This window comes from Micromesistius poutassou (assembly GCF_964030765.1).
Source record: "Micromesistius poutassou genome assembly, chromosome: 14".
Taxonomy (NCBI): domain Eukaryota; kingdom Metazoa; phylum Chordata; class Actinopteri; order Gadiformes; family Gadidae; genus Micromesistius; species Micromesistius poutassou.
The window spans coordinates 7,026,555-7,048,297 of NC_140284.1; the positions used below are offsets into that span (position 1 = coordinate 7,026,555).

General features: G+C 42.1%; 1 protein-coding gene across 1 annotated transcript; it reads left to right on the forward strand.

The window, feature by feature from the left end:
- The first annotated feature begins 5,150 nt into the window (after positions 1–5,150).
- On the forward strand, positions 5,151–17,517 carry kansl1l (KAT8 regulatory NSL complex subunit 1-like). Its single transcript, XM_084478910.1, has 15 exons — positions 5,151–5,286; positions 5,694–6,478; positions 6,968–7,314; positions 9,122–9,305; positions 9,709–9,888; positions 10,382–10,482; positions 11,301–11,454; positions 12,042–12,195; positions 12,809–12,934; positions 13,193–13,314; positions 13,651–13,769; positions 14,139–14,199; positions 14,382–14,494; positions 15,090–15,201; positions 17,012–17,517. The coding sequence occupies exons 2-15, from the start codon at positions 5,702–5,704 to the stop codon at positions 17,207–17,209; spliced, it is 2,748 nt and encodes a 915-aa protein (XP_084335036.1). The 5' UTR covers positions 5,151–5,286; positions 5,694–5,701; the 3' UTR covers positions 17,210–17,517.
- Positions 17,518–21,743: the final 4,226 nt, after the last annotated feature.

A 21,743-nucleotide genomic window follows, 5' to 3' on the forward strand; every position in this document is an offset into this window, starting at 1 on the left:
TACTTCTATTATTGATTATTCCAGAGTTTCCAATGGTACACACTTTCTTTATAATAAGATTGGTATTTATTTTTTTTCCATTATCAATATATACATATTTATTTGCCTGTTCATTATGATATTCTCCTGCTTCTCCACGGCCCACTACCTGAACAAACACATGAAAAGCCTTTCAGCGAGCGATGGATCCCTCTCCAACCCACGGCTTCACAGTCAGATCAGAGTCACTGTCACAGGCATCCTTCAAGGGGTGCTCTGTTTCCTCTGTGCCATGTTCAATCTAGTGGATGTGATGTCCTTTTATTTATCACCATACTTCTACTTTGGTCCTGTAATCACATTCACGCTCAATAACATGTACATTTCGGGATCCACCATCAACCTTTGGGTTGGCCAGACTCTCTTCAGGGAAAGGGCAGTGCATGTCTGGAAGGCTGTCAAAAAAAGACTTTGCACTGGGAAGTCATCTAAGGATCTAAGTCCACCTGGAAATCAGTTGATAATGACATCGATTTCTATCATACAAAGCTCTGGTGTTGACACTGCCATGTCACTGTGATTATAGAATGGTTAATACTAGTAAGGTCAAAAAAAAAGAAAAAAGAAAACATAGTGCATTTTGGGTTTTTATGGTTTGTAGCAGATTGAAGACATTGAAGAGTATGCTAGCTATTATTAAAGTCCACGGGGCTACTGAAGTGAAAATACATTCCAGAAGTCTTTTGATAGAGAGATTATGTGTTGTGTTTTAACGGATACTGAACTGAAAAGAAGTACAGGATTCAATTCAGTTGTAAATGAATGTCCTTTTGATTCATTCATTTTCATGCATTAAACTAAACTATTTCCCTTTGAAATCCATTTGCATTGCTGTATTTGTTTTGCCGGTTCAATAGTTGCTTCTTGAACAATAAGGCATGTTTTAGGTTTTGTTTTCACACATTTCTTGGCTCATCACCAAAAACAAAAAATATATATTGTTTATTCAACTTGTACAGTAGGATATAAAGGTACCATATACTGTATGTACAGCCTTTTCAAATGTGAATGTTTCAAATGCCTTTAGTGACTGGTTTGATAGACAAGATGTTGGGCTGGAATAAAGAATACAAATCTTTAAACTATTATCTGACATATCCAGGTACATCCAGAATAGATCCTCTTTTTGGAATATCTGATGTACAGAGCAGACTAAAGCTCATCTTTCTTATAATAACTTCTTGATTCCTGTGTTCTTTGTACAATTCATATATTTACTGTTGTTGCAAATGATTATGTTGTTGAAATTGAACATGCATGGATCCGTGCAAAAAATATACCTGCTCAATTATAAATATCAACTCTTCCCTACACTCACATGTCATCAACACTGAGTTCAAGTAAGCTAACCCCACTTGAACAGAAAGCCATCACAGAACCCATGACAACTTCATCCTAATTTGTTGGCAGCCCTTAACACTGTGAAACGTCTGATCCTCCTGACACCTATCTCTGATCTTCGGATCACTGGGACTGTACACAGGTGGGTAGAATCTGGTAGGTCCTCCTCGGTGTGGTCTTGGGGAGGGCTGAAGTGTCCCAAATCACTGTCAGTTCTTGGATCCTTCCTCTTCTTACTATACACATCCTCACTGGGATTTAGTATTAAAGGACCATAATGGTCTTGGTGATCACACTATTGTTACGGTCTACTCGCTAAAACATCCATAGACAGTATTATTGTTTTTTTTATAAAAGTTTTTCACTGTGTTTATAATAAATACTGTGATAACATATTTATTATGAACACATAGGCAAGATGCCACCAGACAAGCCTCAGGGGTCATGGCACTCTATGGTTGAAACCCATCAATCATGAAGTGTTTGCATGTCCATCAGTGTACAGGATCTGGTTAAGATGTGGTTCAACATTTGTGTTATGGAAATAACATCAGACTCGATGTGTGCGATAATGCGTGAACGTGAGCAATTACCGGGAGGGTGTTCTCCTGTTGTAATCGCAAATGCAAAGCTGGCAAATCAATCATTTAAGTGACAGGATAACACATTAATGAAAATTTAACCAACCACTGACACCAAACATTTTGTGTACCAATTGTAAAAGGTGACATATTATACCACCAGGTGTGAGTGTGATTAGCCGTTACAAGCAGTTTTGAAAATCTGCCTCATGTGTCCACCTAGATGTATGCTGGATAGATCAGTCTACCAGCCTACCCAGTGGACTGTAGCAAACATTGCTCATCTATCCGTCATACATCAAGGTGGACACGCCCACTTGTGATGTCAGAAGAGGTTGTGTTCGTAACTGCCACAGCGTTGCTCGAGCAAGATATTGAAATTTGCTGTAGCATAGGCTAATGAGCAATACTCATTAGCCTAGCCTAGGCTAATGAGCAATACTCATTAGCCTATGCTACAGCAAATTTACATTTATTCAAGATTCATCTCTTTTGATCCCTCTCAAAATGGCTGCGCATCAACAACAACAAAAAAACATGTTGCATTCTGATGTACTGGCCCTATTGGATTCATAACATGTTGTATTCCATTGTTTTGCATGTTTGAGCTTCCATGAGGAGAGCATTGTTGGCTCTGATGAAGAGTACACTCCTGTGCCAAGCACATCATCTGGTCAAACAGATGATGCAGAAGAGGTTGTGTGAGAGGGAGTTCCACCAACACGGTCCGACATGCCAAGGAGCAGTTGTTCTCAGACAAGATAACATGCATTGAGTTGAAATCTGCAAGCTCAAAGAATTGTAGATGAGTAAGTATATGTAATTGGGTTCACTCCTTGCCCAACATGACATATCCTCTCTCTATATTACATTCTGCATTGTGCAATTCTGACCTATGCCTGGCTAAAGGAAACTTGACCCGCTGTTTGCTGGTCAACATGGATTAGTCTGGATTTGCATTAGATGTCCATCTCCGCCAATTTGACTTTACTCAGGTTTGCTCACTTATTTACATGGGGACTTACATGGAACACTGTGTGTGGCAATGAGTGTGGCAACGAGGCATGATTGACCATAGGTTACCCATACTTGTCTCGCTTACCTCTCCTGGCCATAAAACCATATAGGTCTTAATTTATATATTTGCACACACACACTGGCTGACGTTTTACTACTACGTCATGATGGTCCCGACCCAGCAAGACCTATACTTTTAGGGTAAAGAAGAACATCAGATCCGTCATCTACATCCTGCTGTTTTTTGACAAGTTGATATTTATGGTTGATGTTTTGTTCCAAACGTTGGTCAAGTTCACGGCTAGGAGTGACAATGTTACAGCCTCACGTTACCAATGATACAATGGTACCTTGATTCATTTTTTCAAACCTGCCTACATATTGTTCTGCCTATGCCTTATGATGTTCTTCAGCTTCGCCACGGCCCACTACCTGAACAAACACATGAAAAGCCTTGCAGCGAGCGATGGATCCCTCTCCTGAAACCTACGGCTTCACAGTCAGATCAGAGTCACCGTCACAGGCATCCTTCAAGGGGTGCTCTGCTTCCTCTGTACTATTGGGTATATGGTGATTATGCTGTACTATTATAGCCCACCATACATCTTCTATGATCCGTACATCAACCACACCATCATCAGCCAGTACATTTCAAGCACCACTGCAAACCTTGTGGTCGGCCAGACTCTCTTTAGGGAAAGGGCAGTTCATGTCTGGAAGAGATCAAAGGATCCAAGGCCTCCTGGTAATAAGTTGACATCACTGCCTACCATAGCACTGGAGTTGCCACTGCTGTGTGTTATGATTGAACGGGAGGAACCCAAGCGCAGACAACGGAGGTTGAATTAAACCAGAGGTTTATTCTAGGGAGGATGAGAGCAGTAGGGAATAAACAGGAGGTGAACAGGCAAGGATGGATTACAGGCAGACAGGGCTACTGGCAGGTAGGCAGGTAGATGAGCACATAGGGTGGATGGCAGGCAGGTACGGGGTTGGTGATCCTTGGGCAAGGAGAACACAGAGATTATGAACAGTATAAAACATGGAACACAAAAAGTGTACATCAGTTAGCTGGTGTCAAGTGTACGAGCAGCCTGCAACAGGTGATAATGCCATAGCTAACTAACACTGCTTACGTCCTTTGACACTATCCACATCATGGAACTATAATCAGATACTTTCAGAGTAAAAACAACCCATTTGACCAATTTTATTTGCTCAGGTTTCAATCTACTTTTCATCTGGTCTATGAAATTCAGTATACTTCTTCACCTTTTGTTTTACTGGCGAACAAAAGGTACAATGCCGCCACCTACTGTACCGGAGTGTGTATCATCATGAATTTATTAAGAATACTTGATATACTGGCAATTTTACTCATTCAAAAGTCCCTTTTTGCTGTTTGCATGGGTAGGATGGAGTGATCTTATGCAGACGCAAAATATATTCCAGTTAGTTTTGTGTTTATTGAAGTTGTTGAAACAAAGAGAAAGTTTTCTATTTCTTCCAGTTGTAGTTTGTTACTGTTCTTGGTCTGGTGAGAACTGTATGTGCTCCCTCTACCTGTGCCCACCTCTTCATGTTCCAGGCTATTAACCTATGCAACCCTGTGCCTCTAATGACCCATATGGCTCCTACAATGGATATAAACTGCTAAACGTTATAAAGCCTTTTGAACCTGTAACGTTGGAGCGCTAAACAAAAATGAAAATAATATTGATAAAAAATAATTTAAAATAATCTATTTTACAGGTGCTGAGATTATATTAAGGGGTGCTTAATTATAATTATAATGCTAATAATAATAATAATAATAATAATAATAATAATAATAATAATCTAAATAATAATAACACTGCCCATTATTATTAGCATTATAATTAAGCACCCCTTAATATAATCTCAATCTATTATTATGTGTTATTATATATTACTAAAATAATTTTGAGTTTCATTACTCTAGACTGGAAATTCATTAGCACTTAATATGATGATTTGTATTATTATCATTTTCAATCGCTCAGCCACAGCTGACATAGACCCACCCCACGCCCCTCTGAAGGCGGTGTCTGAGCGCCCCTCTGAAGGCGGCGTCTGAGCGCGCTTCCAGCTCAGGAGTCGAGCGGGCTCTGTTACTCACTGCCCCGTCAACGGCACTTGGTGAGGAAAGTGGTGCTCGATTTGTTGAGTTGAGTTGATGCGCCATGCAGCGAATCAAAACAGTTCTGATGTCGGGGACCATAACCATGAAGGTTAGGGAGGATTGAAAACAGAAAACGAGCAGGCCTTTTTCTGGGACTTTGGTCGGGTGAGTACAACTCTCTGATCTTCTGCTTCGGTTGACAAGGTACCGTTAGCCTAGTAGGGCTATGATGAGTAGCTAATGATCAAACTAATCGAGCTAACCAACACCGATCCTATTCACTGACTGAGAGAAAGAAAAACAGACACTTCTATTATGAAGAAGTGCTTGCTCCGTTGCATAGGCCTTCGTCTATTTAACTAGTTATATTTTATGCATCTTTATTACTAGTTATTTGCCGTCTATCGCAAAACAAGCGCATAGTTAACAGTTAAAACACTAACGGCTTTCTAACACGTGCACACGCCTGTTTGTCTAACGATATTCGTTTAACGTTCAACAGAACTATTTGGTCCCCAAATGTGAAATAAAATACAGTTCTGTTTTTATTATTTTTATTTTGCTATACCAAGGGATAACAATGGCTCCAGCCCTAACAAAAATAACCAAAAACGACCATGGAGTCCACCTGTCCTCATCAAACGACCATGGAGTCCACCTGTCCTCATCCAACGACCATGGAGTCCACCTGTCCCCACCTAACAGCCATGGAGTCCACCTGTCCCCACCCAACGACCATGGAGTCCACCTGTCCTCACCCAACGACCACAGAGTCCACCTGTCCCCACCCAATGGCCATGGAGTCCACCAAGGCAGAGATATACTGGACATCGAGCTGGATCCCCAAAGGACGATGGCAGAAGACGACTACCCCCAGAAGTTGTGGCTGAGCCCTTCTTTTTTACCTTTCCTGCACTCCTGCCTTCCTGGTGGTCTTCTGGAGTTCTCGGACAACGTCGATTTACCTCAATTTCAACTCCAGTCGTCTACTGATCAGGCTAAGCCAATGTTCCTGCCCAGCCCATGCTCCCTTTTCAACATTCTTTCCAGCCACAAAAGCCCAAGAGATCCGCAGCAATTGGCCACGGATATGCAGCCAAGCGCACTGGACACCATCTTCATGTCTGTTGATGATAGTGGGGAAAGACAAGGGAGCAGTTTGAAACCCCACAGACATGGTGGAGCTTCACAGAATTGTGAGCCAGATGTGTGTTTTGAAACTCACCGAACCCATACTCCCTCGCCGGAGGGAGGGGTGACTTTGGGCCTCCACTCCTCTGGTCCAGAGTGGACTCAGCATTGCAGTGTGGTGCTTGGTCCGCCTGTGATACTGGAGAAGACAGCAGGGATTCAACAGGTGCTATAAAAAATGTGCAGTGGTTAAAGTAGTTTTAGGTAAGATTTGAGAGTAGCAAATATAGGGTTCAAGAGATTTCCTGATTGGTCAGGAATGAGCCTTGAGCAGTCTAAAATCTAAATTGTCTCATGCAGAGGCATGAATGCACTTAACCGGAATACACATTTTACAGAGAATTTCACTCCCTAAAAGCAAATGGATGGCATGCATGGCAACAAATAACACTCAAATTATAGCTGTTAAATGTTACCTACATGACCTTTTAGTGTTAATTTTCCTCCTAGAGTATTGCATTGTCCTAAATATAAAAAAAATATGTTACAGGTTTCTAAGCATACAAAATATTTAACTTAAACAGGAATCTGATTGTGTTTATTGTATTCATTTGATCCTATTCTACCCAACAAAAACACTTTATTTTAAGGTGTAATTGTACTAATGTTAAGATTCAGACTAATGTAGCTTTAACTTTGACATGCATGCGTGCAGAAACACTTGGCCGTGAGGAGGGAGCATTGCTTGTCACAGCTCGTCAGACAGACAGACTTGGAGGGCCGGGCCCATCAGCTCCAGAGGAGACCCCAGGCTCTTCACATGTTACACGCCAGCCAGTTACACACGCCGCCTCCCAGCTCCCGGCTGGAGGCCCAGGAGACCTCTGACACCCTGTTTCCTGCAGCAGTCGGGCCATGCGAGATGGGCATGTGCAACAAGGCCGTGCTGCAGAGTTTCTGCCCAGGGTTTTCCTTGGACTCGGAGGCCACGGCCAGCAGCAGCAGCTCGGACGACGACGACGATGACCTTTATGTGGATGAAGGGCGGCCCCTGCTGCAGCGGTGAGTATGTCTATAGAGCTACTCGCATAAAGCTTTGCGATATTTTGAATACAAACTTTTCATATAATTTACTTTCACTGATTTGTTGTAAAATGACCGAAACATTCGTACATTTTGAGTTCGAGATTGTTTCGAAATCATACATTTTACTACTATTTTACTATCTATTGGTCACATGTGGCATTCAACCCGCCCCCCCACACACACACACAATCTGTGGAAGTTTATTAGAGTGTTGTTTTATGTTCTCACTGTCCGGGAGATTTATTGATGCATGGCGGGCTTAGCCAGCTGGGATCGTTGGAGAAACCATAGAGACAGACAACAGATTGAACCAAGTCAGAATGTGGATGAGGGTCTGTGGGTGAGGGGGATTATAGGAGGACAGTTCACAACAAAACTCACATTCCGGCTACTGTGCTCTTAAAACCCCCCCTTCCACATTCATTTATTTTTGAGGAATTACTTGACTTCATCTTCTTAAGCCAAATCATGTCAAGTTTGTTGCACAATACCTAAGCAGAGCGATATATTTGATTTTGATTACTGTGGGTGTAAAAGCGGTTCTGCACTGTTAACTGAGCCACAAGGAAAGAATTGGTTATTACAAGCCTAGAGAATAACGATCATACATTCATATTATTTAGACCCGAAGTTACAAATATCTGTTCTGTTGACAGATAAAGGACTGAATCAGGCTGTCTCTGGCAGTCAGGTGGCTGCACAATGCCCTATCTCTCTTCAGTGAATTGAGCTCACAGTGACCAAACAAACCTGACGATTGTAGCCCCCCCCTTGACGGTTGGCTCAGCCAAGCCTACCCTTTCTCTTTTTGTCACATGGCTGTTTGAAGTGTGTCTGGGGGAGCTGCTGGCTTCTGAAAGAGCCACGGTTACCATAGTAGTGCTTTTAGGACCTTGGCACATGCGCGCACGCACACACACACACACACGCACACACACACACACACACACACACACACACACACACACGTATATTCACACAAATGCATACATAGAATAATTAAAAACTCAAGATGATGCTGTAAAACTAAATGTAGGAAGCATAATTAGAAAAAGTAACACATAAAGTGACTTACTAATAATAAGTAGCCCACATATTTGACTGTGTAGAACCAAAGCACCATTTTATGAAATACAGAAGATGAGATGGCTACAAATGATTGACTGTTAAACTGTTTCTCCTTATGTGACATTGTTATACCATTGTATGAGACCATTTCTGTTAAGCACCAAACCCTTACTGAAATCTGTGATCACACTAAAACCTCTCCCGTCTTCATATCAGCACTGTGCTTGTTCATATCAGCCTGTGCTTGTTCATATCAGCCTGTGCTTGTTCATATCAGCCTGTGCTTGTTCATATCGATGCACTGTGCACAGCACACCAAGCCCTGGGTTCACGCTGATCACCATATTGGAATCCATCCTCACTGTCAATCACAGATGTGTTAAATGCAACCCTTCTAAATGGCACAGAAACATAACAAGGGAGCAGAGAGGGAGGGGACTTTTTGTGGCTGTTAAGTAGCTTTAGGGCTATGAACACAAAGCTCCCACCATATTAATGGGTGAAAAAAGGTTTGATCTTTGTGTGTGTGTGTGTGTGTGTGTGTGTGTGTGTGTGTGTGTGTGTGTGTGTGTGTGTGTGTGTGTGTGTGTGTGTGTGTGTGTGTGTGTGTGTGTGTGTGTGTGTGCGCGTATGTGTGTGTGTGTGTGTGTGTGTGTGTGTGTGTGTGACACTACCTCTGTTCCCCACCACCTTGTGTCATGATATGGACAAACAGCAGCAAAAGGAGAAGAGACAACCAGAAGATCTTACCTGCCTCTCCTACCAGAAATGAGTTGAAGTGGCTGGGGGATCGGGCAGAGATGGGCAGCAGATGGAGCTGGCTCGTGCTGCGTCTGGCTGAGTTGGAGGGCAGGATCCAGCATCTTGTGGAGCTCCTCAAGCACTTCCACTCCACCAAGGTATAGTCTCTCTAGGGGATGAACAACATGTAGGAGCATGGGAGTTGGTTGTTCAAGTTACAGGGAGGCAAAACCTGGACAATGTAAGGTAGAAATGAACTACGCCTTGACTTGGTTCCTAAACAGGAGATGTGCGCCAAGACTGAACTCAATATGTAACGGTTTGAGTGCCTTGGAAAGAGCTTTGTAAATGTATTTAACTATGATCACTATTAGCTCTTAAAAGAGTGTTTTTTTGCATTTTAAACCATGAGATTTCCCTAGCAGAATCTGTCAGGAGTCAGGAATTGTATATCTATATACAACATGAGTGTCTGTGTGTGTGTGTGTGTGTGTGTGTGTGTGTGTGTGCGCGCACGCCTGTGTTACTGTGTGTGCCTGTGTTTCACTATGTGTGTCCCAGGTCGGTGTGGTGCTTGGAGATTCCCAGTCGCTGACAGAACAACGACAGATACAACAGACCCTGCTGAAAGAGACATTGGAACCGTCCTGCACGGCCAGGGTCAGGGGCGGAGAGCTGCCTTGGGACGCCGACTATGAACACAGTAGCCCAACGTGTCTGCTGCGCAACATAGAAAGACAGGTGAGGGGCAGGTAAGGGAGGGGACATCGCATCAAATTCAGGTAAGGGGCAGGTGCAGGAGGGGACACAACATAGAAAGACAGGTAAGGGGTAGGTAAGGGAGGGAACGGGAATTATCAGGATGCTCATTGTTTCAAAAAGCTTGTCTGTTCAAGCCTTCGCTGTATGATTTCTGTACTCAGCTTTTACTTTTTGGCCGTTGGACCAATGAACAACTGCTTGGCATTTTATGCGTGGCACACAGATCTCTCATCAGCTTCCCTAGTTAGGGCTCTCAACCTGCTGATTTGAGTTGCTATAATTGCCTTTGCAATGGCAGGCGAATATGGAAATGATCAGTTTCACATGAAATGGAAATATTACAAATATGTTTTCTTTGAAAAAGAGCATTAAGAGGCTATGATGTCAAGTAATATAAATAAGGCATCTTAGTAATGGAAAGTACGTCTGTAATTGTATTGTGAGTGTAATGTATTGTTGTGATCAACTGCAGAGTGCCCAGCTCAGCCGAATTGTCACCAGCCTGTCACCCTACTCGTCACCCCTCTCCAAAGCACCCCATACGGAGATGGGTGTCACCAAGACAGCCTACAGGTTCAAACAGTCTTTCTTTACATTTCTTTGAATTTGAAAATAAGCAACCCTAGAAAACACTCCCTCCCTCTCTGCTCCCCCCTCTGTCTCTCTGTTATTGAGATGTGATAGCTCCACCACAGGGGAATGAATGCAACACTTCTCAATGGCGGAGAAGGGGGGCGCACAAAGGTCAAATTCCATCCATTTGACCTCATCAAATTTTTGCAACATATGATTACTACTAAAACACATCAGTTCAATGAAGTGGAATGGAGAATCGATTTTAAAATTGTCCATATTTACTAAACATCTAGTAAATTTTTCTAATCTATCTAAAGTTATTTAGCCATCTGTCCAGCCATTTGTCTGCTTGTTGGTTTTATTGAACTTGTGTTAGCATAGTTCAGAGCCGTGCATTCCACAGCTGGACCTATTGGGGGCTTGCCAGGTCATCAGAACTGTTTGTTTTGATATTTGCTACAGCCAAGCTGACTCATCCACTGGGTTAGCAACAGCCCAAGAGATGTTCACTCCACGTTTACTCTCAAGACATTCTGAGATACATTCAACAGCCCAGCCTAGTTTGCTTATATTTGCCCTTCACTTGGAATGAGAGTCGAAAGTGAAGGCTGTTTGATCTAGTAGTGCAGTGATTCTAATGTTCTCCAATGCTTGTGCGACATATAGTCGTTTCTTTAGTAATTCTTATGAAAAAAGAAACCTGCCTTATTTTTCAACATAAAGCAGAGCTATCATGTGGACATTTGAAATCAAGTTTTTAGTACTCATAGATCTAAAGTATTTATTTTCTTCCATCCTCTTGTGGTGTACTGCAGCCACCAGGGAGCAGAGGACAAGTGCAGGAGGCTGAGTATCCAGGGGAGGCATCGGCCTCCCCTGAAGGGCCGCTGCGCCCGGACAAGGCCTCTGCTCACCTACCACAAACACAGGCTGTTCACCATGGAAGAGCCCCGCCCCAGCACTCTGCAGGTAGCGTAGATCGTGTGTGGCCACCATGCCTGTCCTATGCTGTGTTTACATGGCCTCAGGCGGACGGTAGACGGCAAACCCAATATCGCCTTAGAGGACGAGAGCAGCATGGTTAAATTAAGTGAGGCCGGGTTCAAATATTTAAACTTTTTTGCCCTCCTCCCGATAGAATTTACAACCGTCAACCATTTTGCATTAAATAATTTACACAAAATAATTGTCATTTATATATTTTATCACCACACCACAGCAACATATCGTCATGCGTGTTTCTTTTTTTGCCTTCTTGCCTTTTCGTCTGACTATTTGTTTTTTTTGTAAGAGCATTTGCTGTATTTTGAATCTATAATAATTATACAAAGATTGTTGTTTCCTATTGCTACTCTGCACTTTGTCCAGTTACATTTAAACTTGGTTTGGATGAAAGCCTCACAATAATATGCATATATACTGTCATTAATTAATAAATTAACAAAACAAATAATGACAATGAACACTTCTACTTTGTATATACAAGTAGAATGCAATATGTACTATGTATGATATATTTCCCTGTGGCCGTTACCGTATTTTGCATCTCCCTCTAGGACGGTCAGAGCACCAGCCCCCCATACTCTTCCTCCTGGGAGCCTGTGGCCCAGTGCGCCGAGCCTACAGGTCCCCTCACCACCAGCCCTGGAGGATCCCTGACTTGTGGGACGTCCCATTCCAAACCTCCCCCTGCGTCGTCTTGCTCCTCTGGTACTGGAACTTCTCTGCTTTATACAAGGAAAGAATACAAGAAAAAAAGGGAGAACAAAAGGCATTGATCAAGACATTTCTTTTAAAATATATATATGTTGCCCCTCCATGAGAAAATGAAGTCTCCTTATTGCTCAGGTTCAAATTAAAGGCAGACTTTTGTTTTTTTTTATAAATGTGAAACGGATCAGAATAGTTTGAAGCACTTTAATCTCTGATCTTGCAACAGCTTTAAGGCCTGTGATTTGTACGACAGACATATTTACATGACACTAACCGTGCACCAACTGTAATAAGACTTATAAAGAATTATAAACAGTTGTTTTGAAAGCACCTATTGCCGGTGAAGGGCATCCATTTGAATAAAATTTGCACATGCAGTCTTATTCCATAACTTCTGCTGCACCTCATTCTCCTCCCCACACACACTGATGACACACAACATAAAAGTTGTCCTTGCACTTTTGATTTAGTTTGGGATTTTTTCTGGCTTTAATGCCATGCTCTTTCCTCATCTACTTTTTGGACTTGCTCATTGTGTTGTTCCTCTCTCTCTCTTAACCCCCTCACCTCCACCTCAACTTGACCTCTCCCTTCTCCCCTCTCACCTTAGACTCTCCTTTCTGCGGCCACCTCCAGAGGGCCCCTTCAGGGGAGAGATGGGCCCTAAGACCCATGGAGGTCGACGGCGCTGAGCCCTGCGATCCCACCCTGGGCTGGGATGGCCCGCACCACAGTGGTAAGCTCACACCCCCTCTGAGACACCTCCAGCTTTAAGCACACACAGAGAACATTTCCTTTATTCACAATGTCATCAACACCTTCGACAAAAAAGCAATTGACCTTTAAAACTGCTGTTATCCCACATCACCCCAGTCTCATTTTAATTGTTATTTTGTGAAGTTATTTGTGTTTTTTTCTCAAGGTAAAGGTTTCTTTATTGTAACATAGTGCATAGAAAATCTGATATATATATGTGTGTGTGTGTGTGTGTGTGTGTGTACATGTGTAGATGATGAGCGCATGTCTGACCTGCTCTGTGATCATCATGAAATCTCTGAGCTTTTGGAAAAGACCTATGCAGAATATCCAAAACACACACGCAGGCTGGCCTCACAGGTAAATCCTCACACATACACAACAATACCTAATCAAACCTTATTTACCACCCACTTTGATTAAGTATTTAAGTATTTAAGCAAGTGTGTCCCAGGAGAGCAGTAGAAGTCAATGTGTGCTCATAAAAAAATAGATTTTAATGGTATTACATTTTTGTATTGCAATAAACCATTAGTGTCCCTAATTATAACAAATAATAAAACAACACAAAAAATAATTACCTGCCAAGACCTGCCCGTCAAGATTTATATTAACTCGGCCAATGGCTGTTAAATGCTGGCTAAGGAAAACACTGGTACGTACGTGTTTAATGTCTCATTAATTCCCCCATCTCAGGGGCCTGTCCACAGACGAAAGGGGGAGACTTTGTATGGCCTGGACAACATCATCCCCATGTCTCTTTCCCCCGGTGCCAAGGTGGAGACGAAACAGCACAAACACATCCTCACACCCAGGTAGTTTGTGCAGGTCTGTGTGTGTTATCATCCTTAAGGACCTGTATCTATAAAAAAAGTGTCAATGTCAATGTTAAATGAAAAGAAAAATTATCTAGATGTAAATATGCTTTTGTATTATTGATCTATGATTATATTATCTTCTATATGAAATAGAACGGTAATTTTATATTCTGCACATCAGCTTTTTATATATGTTTACAGCTTTTAGAGATGTTATTCTTGGTAATACTGACAGAATACAATGAATAGCTGTGCATTTATTTTCAATACTACAGCTATAGTGAATTTTATAGTTAGCGCTTATCGGAGCTGGGCATGGAACACACAGCTGCTGTTAACTCATTCACCTACCTTGTGTTTCTCCAGCTGGAGGCTAGTTAGCATGCAGACATCACAGGAAATGAGAGGAGATGAAGAGGAAGAGGAGGTATGATGATATCCCTCTAGATGCTGGCAGTTTTGTGTGTCTGTTTTGTGTCTTTGTTTGTCTTATGTGTGTGTGTGTGTGTGTGTGTGTGTGTGTGTCTTTGCGTGTATGTGTTTTTGTCTTTCGAACTATGAGTTGTTTTGTATACACAGTGTGTGTGTGTGTGTGTGTGTGAGTGGCAGGTAGAGGTAGTGACAGAAGAGGCGTTCCTCCAGAGACACCTGGAGCCTGAGCAGAGAGAGATGCTGCGCTGGTCCTCCAGGGGAAGAAGGCGATACCGACAACGCAGCACTCGGTACACACACGCACGCGCATATGCACAAGAATCCATTAAGTTTATCTTAAAGCGCCAATACTTATCGGGTGATAGGGCTGATAGTAATATCAATACAGCTGCTTATGCTTGCAAACAAGCTCCCTCTTTTTGGACAGCCCCCTCAGTTTTATTGCAGCTGGAGTCCATAAGCCAACCAATCCCAAGACCCCGCTGAGGATGTATTTGAATCTGTGACGCTTATCTTAATGAGCCACGGCTTTTGTGTGAGCTGATAACAATATATCAATACAGCTTCTTCAAGCAAGCTGCCCTTTCCAAATCATTTCTGGAAACGGGACCGGTTCCGAAATAAGGGAGCTCCTCTCAGTGTTGGACTACCGCCCTCTGCTGGTCTCTTGGCCCATGTTCCAGCATTGCTATGCCATGTGTGAAAGGTGTGAGAGAGACGTCGGGATGTCGGGAGACGCCAGCGCCGTCGTGTCCGGGTTCAAACACCATCCGAAGAACACACAACTCTTCGGATGTGTCGTCAACTCCAGGAGTTGCTTCTGGGGTGCTGTGTTTCAATAAGGACTCAACAAGAATTTTGTGACACTTGGTTTTGGACCCATAGGCCAGCTGGAGGGGAGTGGCCTTGCAGCTCGGGAGAGGAGGAGAGTTCCATGGAGACAAGCCCCGCCTTGCTAGAAATGGATGAGCATCCAGGCACGGAGGATAAGCTTATGGTAAGACCTTATAACTTTTTATAAGTTTTATAACCTTATAACGTAAACTCAAGAGCTCACGAAACTACCCGCTTGTAAGATAACATATTTAATAGTTTCTAATTCCAAGCTCAGGGTTACGCTTCTGGTACACTTAAAGTATAACACCACGGTGTGGCGTGGACTGCTCATTCAAGAGAGCAGTGTGTCGGCATGGCTATGGGCTCATCTCTCGCTCGTGATTGGAGGAGGCCTTTCCTAGCCATCGTGCAGCTCTTTGAGTCTGTCGGGTGCGATTAATTATTTTGGCTTGGAGCTCTGAGTGGATATCTTGGGCTCGCTGTATTGATCCCCCTTCTGGACCTGGAAAATGAAGGGATTGTTGAGTAATAGACGTGGTCCTTCTTCCCTATTTAAGTTAGGATAACTCAAACTTAAACTTGCAGCTTTTCTATGTGCACTAAGTGGCATACTCTTCTTCTACAGTTGAAGCCTTTCATTTACTACAAAATTGTATAAAGACCTATACAATTTTGATACAGACTGACAGCAGAGATGGAACATGAATTAGCAATTCCAAAGGCTTCTCCATCTAACCATGAAATTAAAAGGTTTGTGTGTGTGTGTGTGTGTGTGTGTGTGTGTGTGTGTGTGTGTGTGTGTGTGTGTGTGTGTGTGTGTGTGTGTGTGCGTGTGAATAGTGGTTTGTTGAATAAATTATTAATATTATTCATACACTGCTATGGGAACAGGACCCATACCTATTTATATGAATTTCAACCTGTTGGGGCTCTTAAAACAGCGAGATGTCATGGTGCTTCTATGGAAACCACTTAAAATAGTTTTGTTAAGTATTTTCTTTGGCAGGGCTATGAGTTTAACATTACTAGACAAAATGCTAAACTAGACAATGAACAATACTAGACAAAATATACAATGTGTCTACTGTCTAACATGATTGTATCGAATGAAGGGTAAATAAAAAACATCCATTGAATGCTTTTTAAATGTATTTATTTAATAATGTACTCACACAGGTTTTGTTTCACTCCATTCCATTTTTTCTTTTTATAATTACACGTTATTTATTTTATTATTTTAGTCTTGTATTCCAAGCAATTGTTTGCAGAGAATGTTGTGTATGTTTGCGACTGGTTTACCCCTGCACTTTAGCCTAAGACAACATCAGGGGACCCAGGTACACACACACGTACACACACGCACACACACACACACACACACACACACACACACGTACACACACACACACACACACACACACACAGTCCATTGCACAATTAATTAGACGAGAGATGAGATTATATTGAATACATACAGTAATAATGTTATAATTAATAATTTATTAAAGTAATCAATGTTATATATCATATTATATAGCATCTATTAAATCTGCTTCATGTAACATAAGATACTGGAAACTTACATTATTCAGACACAAACAACCTGGAAGAACAGCAGTAAAATGGCACACGTCACATCTGTAATGCTGCTGTAGGTAAGAATTGAGAGATGTCAAAAGAAAAAGCAGAAAAGAGCATCGTTTTAAGAGATCAAGAAAAATGTACAGCCTGAAGCGCTTTGTTTATGTGATTGACAGGCATGTGAACTAAATCTAATTCAAGTAGTAAGTAAATAAATAAGCATTTCACTCACTCATAGTTGACTGACGGCTATGGCATTTCTAACAAATTAAACTCAAATTATGCCTCTTGAAAGTGCTCAGTGTGTGTGTGCACAAGTGTATCAAATCATATACATGCCTGCATCTGATATGTTTGCGTGTGCTGTCCCCTTTGTACCCGTCCTTTAGCCCGCATCCCCATGGGAGCCACGCTCGTTTCCCCTGATCGAGGCTGCGGAGGAGGAGGCTCCGCCCTCTTCTGACGTAAAGGAATCCACAGTCCTGTGCCGTGCTGTGCCGTTCTCTATCCTGTCCTCTTACGGTGCTTTGTCAGTGCCCTCTGCTGGACAGAACCGGAACAGCATGGCACCAATGTGCAGCTGCTGAGAGAGTGACACAAATGACTCAGGTTATGTTTCTGTGAGAGCTCCCACCAGATTTTTTAAATATCAATCCATTATTTTCATGTATGTGATACACTGATTTATTTGGTTGCATTGTATTTTTTTTTATTGTCAACATGTGTTTTTATTGCTTTATCAGTTTGTACAGTTGGTGTCAAATTGTCTGATTGATCATACCCCATATCCCTTGAATAGCATCCTGACATGATAATTCCTTCTCTGATTTATCCCTTTTTGACTGGTGCACAAAAGATTTGTTACAGATTTTTGGACATCTGGGATCCATTTTGTATGGATCAAATACATCTGCTATAATTTATCTAATATCTACCCTTAGTTTTTATCATAAGACAATCTCTTGCTGGTATAATCTTTTAGGTGCTAATTATTAATGCTGTTTGTTATCCTATTTATTTACATGCCATGTTCCTTTTAAATGTGTAGATAAAAAAAAACTGTTCATAGAACCTCAACATGTTACATAACTCTTTTTGTAAGTTGTAAAATTTGATTTTAACCTTGAAAAAATGTACGATGGATGTTTATGATTGCTCATAATATAACTAAATAAAACAATTCCTTCTCTTTTTAATAATTTTAAATCAAAGCCCTATTTTTAATCTTGATCTTTAAGAGATGACATTAAAGCAATTTAAACATAATAGACGAATAGGTGAAGAGCCAATTATGGGATTGTGGATGGGAGGTAATAGGCCCACTACACACTAAGTAATGTGTTTGTCTGGGACAGTAAAGTACCAGACACAGTAAGTATTCAGGCACAAGTAAGTATTTTATGAATTGATTAAGGTTAATTTCCCATCCCAGGGCCCATCAACCTTCAGTACTTCAGTACGTTCCTATGGCTTCACAAACCACCTAGCATGGGGACCAGACAAATATTCTCATGTTTATTTGCTCGGGATTATGCGTCTGGCCCTCTCCCCTTCCGACAGATTTCTAGCAAGCCTGGCCAAGGTCCGGCCAATCACAACCGTTTATAAATGGGCGGGTTTAATTCGATGACTACATTTTCATAAACAACCAAAATTCCACGGATTTGTCTGACGTTTATTGGTTGTTGTCATCCATCGACATTCTGGTCTGCACCCGTTGATAACGCCCCTTGGCAATCGAAAATGAACTGAGATGTTCTAGAGACGTATTTGCGTATTGGTCTCACGATGTCAGGCTACAAACAACTCGCATTGTAGCTGCAACACAAAGGGTATGATTATTTATCCCGAAGGTGTCTGAGTCAAGAGCGCTCTACCTTTATCAGGTGAACCAGAAAATCCATGTCAGAAGCAGAGGTGAACATGTAAGACAATGAATGAAACAACATCTGTGTTATTATTGGTAGGCCTACATTGTATTGTGACTTGAATTGCTTTCATAATGGTAACGTTATACAAAATTGCAACGTTATAGACCTAAATCCAATACAAATGAGCATGCTTTCTGAAATTAATAGGCCTATGTGCCGACTGCCGAGTCATATAATGGAATGTCAGTGTCATGATTTGCATTTAAACATTGATCTGTTATCTACACATGTTTTTAAATTGCAAATCAATTGTCAAATGTCGTGTAGGCAGGGCATGGACATGTGTTGTTATTTTTTCAAACCCTCTTAATTGTGTAGTGTATTGTTAGACGTTTATTTGGCTGTTATTGCAACGACAATACTCCTTGGGGCGCTGTGCATGCATCGGGGTAATAATAAATGCCATATTGTAACTGTCTGCATGATTCATTCATAATGTAGGCCTATGTTTGTATGCATGTTTATTCTGGATGGTGGGTTATGGATATAAAGTGGATGCATCGTGGACTGATTGTACTTAGCCTTTGATGGTCACAGATTTGACTGAAGCTAGCCTATTCTTTATGTAGGGCTGCCTAGTCCTAAAAAAAAAAATATATATATATATATATATATATATTTCATCCAGAGACTTTAGAGATTAAAGGTCTCCATGCTCACATGTCATCTTGAAGACAAACTATAATTTCCCATACTAGACCAGCAACCACATAGCAGTAGGCCCTGGCCTTGTTTAGTCTATGGCTATATGTGATGCAAAACAATTCAGTGAGATATACTACCAAGAAGTTGCTACATATGAAGATCAATCCCCAAATCAAAACATTGTTATTAATAAATTTACATTGTACTATAAGCCTATGATACGAGGTGTTGTGTGTTGCAGTCTTGGATGTCTTCCTGACGCTGGACATGGTTTTTGAACTGAGTGGTAGGGAAGTAAGGTTGTCGCTATAGTCTACTTGCATGTGAAACATAAGAATTCACCGGTATCCGTAGCAATACTGGACATCGCGCTGCTGATACAATCATTACGGTAGCGCCAAAACTGCGGGCGGCGCTCTGTGCTGATTAAAATCCCGCCTGTCTGACACTGCGCTCCGGTACTGAGTTCCTCTGCAAAGGCACTGCTGGACAGGTAAATGTTTTAAATATTTATCGATGGAATACTACGGCTAGAAAGGTGATATTCGTAGAGCCTTTATATGCTTTACATATGTGCATTTTTGCCGAGAGCATTGGAGGAATGATCAAGTTTGAGTTGATTTCTATTACCTACTCATTAGCATGTATTGAGGCTGAAATAATGGACTGCCGCTGATCATTGATGGAGAATGGGCGCATTGTTCGTTTCAAGTCTTGATTATGGAAGTCGAATGCTATTTCGCCTGGGAAGTGTTTCATCTTTAATTTCGGAGGATTTTGTGTATTTGTGTTTAGTACAAAGACAAGGAATATTTCGAGAAGCTATTGATTAGTCTAATTGCCTTGGCTGTTATCGGGCCAAGGCAATATAGCAAGCTTTTTGTCATCGGGACCTAACTGCTGCGATGGGTTTATGAAGCTTTACTCATTGCCCACTGCGGGGAATCGTAACAGTTGGACCTGTCGACCTGTCGTCGACCTGTGTGTGTGTGTGTGTGTGTGTGTGTGTGTGTTGCATGGATGTTATAATGTCAGTGGTACACGGGTGAAGTCAGACATGTCGCCTCGCCGGTGTTTTTTTTTTTCTTCTTCTGCAATGGATGGTAATCTGCTTCAGTCGTTGGGTAGGGAGGGACATCCGCCATTCCGATGTACCGGGTACAGCCTGTAATCTAACATCGATCCATTCGCTATTGGTAGAAAAAACCCACAATGGACGGCAGGCAGTGGAGGGGGAAAAAATATACACAATGCACCTCCAAGAGGTAGGTGTGTGTGTGTGTGTGTGTGTGTGTGTGTGTGTGTGTGTGTGTGTGTGTGTGTGTGTGTGTGTGTGTGTTAATGGGGTGGGGGATGGTTACAGGTGCTGAGTCATAATAGCTCAATTAGCAATCCTAAGTATTCGAACATAACATGACTTTGTGATGCATATATTTTACATGTTGCCTGTTTTTACAAAATGTTCTTGCATAGAAATATGGATGTCGGATGGAATACATATTTAGCCAACATCACAATTCAATGTATAGTTTTACGGTGGATTTTTGCCCTGTCTTTCTGTATGGCCACCGGTTCGTTGTATGACAATCGTTCATTTATGGCAAAGCTCTATGATGAGGAAGACAGGGAAAGCATTTCAACCCTGCCATCCAGTCAGTTGTGTGTGTGTGTGTGTGTGTGTGTGTGTGTGTGTGTGTGTGTGTGTGTGTGGGGGGGGGGGGGGGGGGGGGGGGTGGGCTTCTATAATTTTCCCTGTGTCACTTGCCCTCTGCTACAACGGCTGCAGGTAGCTGGTACGCTCCCTGAATTCGGAATGAGGCCAAGATGGAGTGGGAGAGCTACAGCCAGTCTGGCAGGCTGGCATCTTGGTGCTTGCTCGTGGGTGGGAAGGGGTGGGAAGGGGGGGGTCCCATTTGTGACACACACAGGCATGCACACACACCTAGTGTTAGAACGTCTGGTCTAAATCTACCCATCCTTGCTTATTCGCGTGTCAGTGCAGTATGAGGTGCGTTTACAACAAGGATGGCTGATTAACTTTCCTTGCTTCTGGTTCTGTATGCAGTGAATGGCTGTAAGCCCCGCAAGGCGTGTAACATTGGCTCCACATCTCATGTCCATGTCACTCTCCATACTGCATGCGTGGCCCACTATAACACTACTGTGATGTAGAACGTGTGCGATCAGCTTGTGTTTCTTCTTGTTTGATATTTCTCAACTTTCTCAATAGAAATGTGTGATTTTTGCAGAATGCCCCTGTGCCTTTATCAGCTTTGACAGATGGGTAGTTTTCAATATAGATATATAAATAAATAAATACATATTTAAATATATACAACTTGCCTGGCCTGGTTAAACCAGACCATTACGCAAGTAGCTGTTGTGTGGCCTGCTTTGGTCTAACCCACATTGATATGCATGCTGCAGTCCAGAAGCAGCAATGGAAAATTTCCAGGTTTAGAAAAAACACATCCTGACATGTTTGCACCAAGACAACGGACTTCAATCATTTGCTGGGCAAATTAGCCATTTGAGATGGACTTCT

Coding starts and splice junctions, on each gene's coding strand:
- kansl1l (XM_084478910.1), top strand. CDS start 5,702: ATGGCTCCAGCCCTAACAAAAATAACCAAAAACGACCATGGAGTCCAC. Junction 10,483..11,300: donor GTCACCAAGACAGCCTACAG/GTTCAAACAGTC, acceptor GGTGTACTGCAG/CCACCAGGGAGCAGAGGACA. Junction 14,495..15,089: donor TACCGACAACGCAGCACTCG/GTACACACACGC, acceptor TTGGACCCATAG/GCCAGCTGGAGGGGAGTGGC.